At 36.6% G+C, this 4595-nt stretch overlaps 1 protein-coding gene across 5 annotated transcripts in view; it reads right to left on the reverse strand.

The window, feature by feature from the left end:
* The window catches only part of LOC106871963 (DEP domain-containing protein 1B), a 33804-nt gene that overhangs the window by 10070 nt on the left and 19139 nt on the right, over nucleotides 1-4595 (reverse strand). For all 5 annotated transcript variants that reach the window (XM_014918751.2, XM_014918750.2, XM_014918749.2 and 2 more), the window contains one exon: nucleotides 3227-3403. In XM_014918751.2, the coding sequence (XP_014774237.1) occupies nucleotides 3227-3403 (177 nt within the window). The remainder of the gene's footprint in view (nucleotides 1-3226; nucleotides 3404-4595) is intronic.

A 4595-nucleotide genomic window follows, 5' to 3' on the forward strand; every position in this document is an offset into this window, starting at 1 on the left:
ATATATATATATATATATATATATATATATATACACTTAAGACTTAGTTGGGTTGGGAGTTTGATCTGCAGAGGTCATTATTATTATTATTCAGATTAACACCCGCACCATTTTCACTAGGGTGTTAGGGTTGCGGTTTTGGGGTCAGGGTTATGATGAGGGTTAGGGTTACATGATCGTGCGGGTGTTAATCTGAAAAATCACCGAAATGTGAAAACTACCGACCCTCCCATCTATTATAACTTTTGTTGTTCTGTTTAATATGTACATAGATTATGCCTCCAAAGAAGAGAGCTTGCTGGGGAAAGAAAGAAACCGGTTTAAAAAGACAGCAAGAGACTGCAGCAATTCACCACATTCCAGAAGTTACTTTGAACATAATGCAAAACGGTGCATCATCATCTACTGCCCAATCTGATAGAATTCTGGCAGAACTGTGTAGCAACAGATCGCCAGCAATTGCTTCATCACAAATTGCCGTCCTAGCAGCTCCTGCGAAAAGGAATTACCTTGCTATCTATAATCAAGGCAACGCAAAAAGTTGTTTTGCACAAGCATTTGTATAGTCAATTAGACGGATGAAATTTACGTACACTTAATAATGTTACACAAAACAGCCTTCAGACTTTCCCTATTAATTTTGTCTTTTGAATTATGAACATATTTACATCATAAGGGTTTTTTCATTGTAAGGCTTTCTTTTTTAGTTGATTTTCATCTAGCAAGACTTATCGTAGATGGCGTAATAAGTCACACCCGGACAACGTCGGGTTGTACTGCTAGTTTATATATAAAATACTACAATTAACCGTCATTATTGATGGCATGTGGTCAGCTAGTGATTAATTTAATAATAACAGCAATGGTGTCTGATTTAAGCACTAAACCAGTAATTCTCAGGACTGAGATGGTTAATCAATAACCATTGGTCCAAGTACTTGACTAGTATGTGATTTTATTGACCATAGAGGAATGAAAGGCAAATTTGATCACAACAGGGTTTGAACTCAAAACATAATGAGTTAGAATAAAAATATAATATAGCAATAATAACAAATGGAAAAATATATAAAATATTTGATATGGAGCAAATAATTCATGAGAAAAAATAATTTGCGAAGATATTATTGACTCTGATATTATCTAGTGTAACAAATTAAAAATGATAATAACAGAATCAATAATACAGGTGATTGCAGGCCCCACAAAAAGCATAATCCTTCAGCTATCAAAATATTTGATATGCAATATATTAATTATAGAGATCACATTGTTTTGTTATGTTCCAAATACTAGAGTCATAATGACAGAATTACTTTTTTTAAAGCCTGGTACTTATTCTATCAGTTTCTTTTGCTGAACTGCTAAGTTACGGGGGATGTAAACACACCAACAACAGTTGTCAAGTGACGGTGGCGGACAAACACAAAGACACACACACACAACAGGCTTCTTTCAGTTTCTATCAACCAAATCCACTCCCAAGGCTTTTGGTCGGTCTGAGGCTACACTTGCTCAAGTTGCTACGCAGTGGGACTGAACCCAGAATCATACAGTTGGGAACCAAGATTATTCTTTTTTGAGATTGAAATGGAGACAGATAATTCCTAATCCCTTCATGACTAGCAACACTGATGTAAATAGAGAAAACATTTCATTTTTTTTTTTTAAAAAAGGGACACACACACACACATGCATCCATACCAAAATTAAAGCAATACTCTCAAGACATTCATTTATGTTAGCAAACATCTGGAGAGGAGTTTCAGTTCTTGATGCCCTAATCATCATCATCATCGTTTAACGTCTGCCTTCCATGCTGGCATCACATAGTAAAATGATTTAAATAACAGAGAATTTCCATATTAATAAGCTGAATCCATAACTGTGAATTGGAAAAAGATATTTTGTCAAACTCATAGTTAGGGAGTAAATGTACTGAAACTTGGGTTTTCTAATTGGGTCCTTTGTTTTAAGTGACCTGACCCTGTTCCTATGAATTTATCACTCCTAAAAATATAGATTTAATTATTAGAAATCAGTCTTACATGGATGCTTAGTTCACCTCTATGGTTCTAACAATCTTGCTAGACTCATCAAAATGGACTGAGCACTGAGTTCTCTGCAGGGTTGATTGCTAACAAATGTAACCAGCACTCTGTCGGTTACGACGACGAGGGGGGTTCCTGTTGATCCGATCAACGGAACAGCCTGGTTGTGAAATTAATGTGCAAGTGGCTGAGCACTCCACAGACACGTGTACCCTTAACGTAGTTCTCAGGGAGATTCAGTGTGACACAGAGTGTGACAAGGCTGGCCCCTTTGAAATTACAGGTACAACTCATTTTTGCCAGTTGAGTGGACTGGAGCAATGGGAAATAAATTATTTTGCTCAAAGAGACAACACACTGCCAGGAATTGAACTCATGACCTTATGGTCATGAGCCAAATACCCAAACCATTCAGCCACACACCTTCACTAAGAAATATATTCACTTTATCTAACACCTGCACTGAGTACCCATTCGAAATATGGTCTTCCCAGTTCCATACCAGTGATACCATTGAACATTTATTAAAGCTTGTGATGTTTGTTAGTCATTAGAGTATTTCAATAAATTAATTACAATACTTAAATACATTAAACTTTAAAATAAATATAACAAAAATGTATGTTACCAAAGAAAAAGCCAAAACAAAATTGAACAAAAAATATATTAACCCTTTCATTACCGTATTTATTTTGAGATGCTCTATGTTTCTTTCAATTAATTTTAAATATAACAAAGAAATTAGCAAAATAACTTAGTTATCATTAAACTTGTGTTAGGAACATAAATTGTGACTAAGGTTTGATGGAAGATTTTAATTCAAAACTTATGAAAACAAGTCATTTGTACTACAGAGCCAGAGACAGTTTCAGCTGGGTTGGTAATAAAAGGGTTAAGACTGCAATTACTTAAAGCTGAGATGAAAATTAGTTAATTAAATAAATACACACTGATACACACTTGAATACAATGAAATAATAAAAAAATTTTATGGTAGCAAAAATATAAACTGTCAATAAGACAAATGTTAGAAATAGTTAAAAATCAAAAGGAGGAGTATTTCTTTTATGGAATTAAGGGATATATGGTAGATCCATCGAATACAGTGTGGAACTTGGAAAATATTGGATTAATAATCAGGATGTAAAGAAATGCCTTCAGTCTAGAATCTTTACCTGGACACGTTGTATTTCGGAGAGTCGTTCCTCCACTTGTTTGCGCAGGTCACATGGCACCTGCATTACAAAGTCGTGGTTTTCTACTAGGTACCACAAGAAATGTTTAGCAAGGTTGGTGTCCATGTCACTGGCATCAGGACTGCACAATACACTTTGGTAGAACGTATCCACGATCTGATTAAAAAAAAAAAAGCATAAAAATAAATAAACTAAAATAAAATAAACACAAGATCATCATTTAATGTCCACCTTCTCATTCTTATATGGCTCAGCTGGTACTGTCAATTCGGATAGCTGGTCCCTCTGTTGGGTTGACATGCAGCAGACTCTCTTCCTCCCATTCATTCTCTTTATTAAGCAGCCTTTCATAGTGGCGTCTCCAAACCTCTCTCTTTGCAGCCTCGTTTAGTGCAAGTGAGCCATCATCCATGCGGACACATTTCTCTCCTACAACATCACGATTCTCTCTCACACACTGTCTTGCAACACGAAATACTTCAAGTGTATATATATATATATCTCATCGTCGTTGGGAGCCAGTCTGGCGGCACTGGCAACAACCATGCTCGAATGTTGTTTTCCACATGCCGCTGGTACCTGTGCTAGTAAGGCGACATATATATATATATAGACACACACACACACACACACATATGTATGTGATACAAGCTGTTATTTATAGCCGTAATTACTTTGAGATACACAGTTCAAAACTTAATTTACATATTTTTCAAAGCTTCTACACTTTCATACGATGGAAACGGAAAATTCAGAGAAAGATTCTGCAAGATGAGACGTTTCAAAAGCCATCAGGCCAAGAAATATTGGTTAGCTGAGAAAAAGGTTGGAACTTGTTTAGATTCTTGCAGGCGTGGCTGTGTGGTAAGAAAAGCTTCCCAACCACATGGTTCCGGGTTCAGTTCTACTGTATGGTACCTTGGGCAAATGTCTTCTACCATAGCCTTGGGCTGACCAAAGCCTAGTGAGTGGATGTGGTAGACGGAAAGTGAAAGAAACCTGTCATATATATATATATATCTAAAATATATAGTTTTAGGGAAAAAAAACCAAGTTTCAAGAACTCATCGATGAAAATCCACCATCACATATAGAAAAATTAACAATAAAAAGCACAATCATCATCATCATCATCGTTTAACGTTCGCTTTCCATGCTAGCATGGGTTGGACGATTTGACTGAGGACTGGTGAAACCAGATGGCTACACCAGGCTCCAGTCTGATTTGGCAGAGTTTCTACAGCTGGATGCCCTTCCTAACGCCAACCACTCAGAGAGTGTAGTGGGTGCTTTTACGTGCCACCCGCACGAAAACGGCCACGCTCGAAATGGTGTCTTTTATGTGCCA

Source organism: Octopus bimaculoides, chromosome 8, assembly GCF_001194135.2.
Source record: "Octopus bimaculoides isolate UCB-OBI-ISO-001 chromosome 8, ASM119413v2, whole genome shotgun sequence".
NCBI classification, from domain to species: Eukaryota; Metazoa; Mollusca; class Cephalopoda; order Octopoda; family Octopodidae; genus Octopus; species Octopus bimaculoides.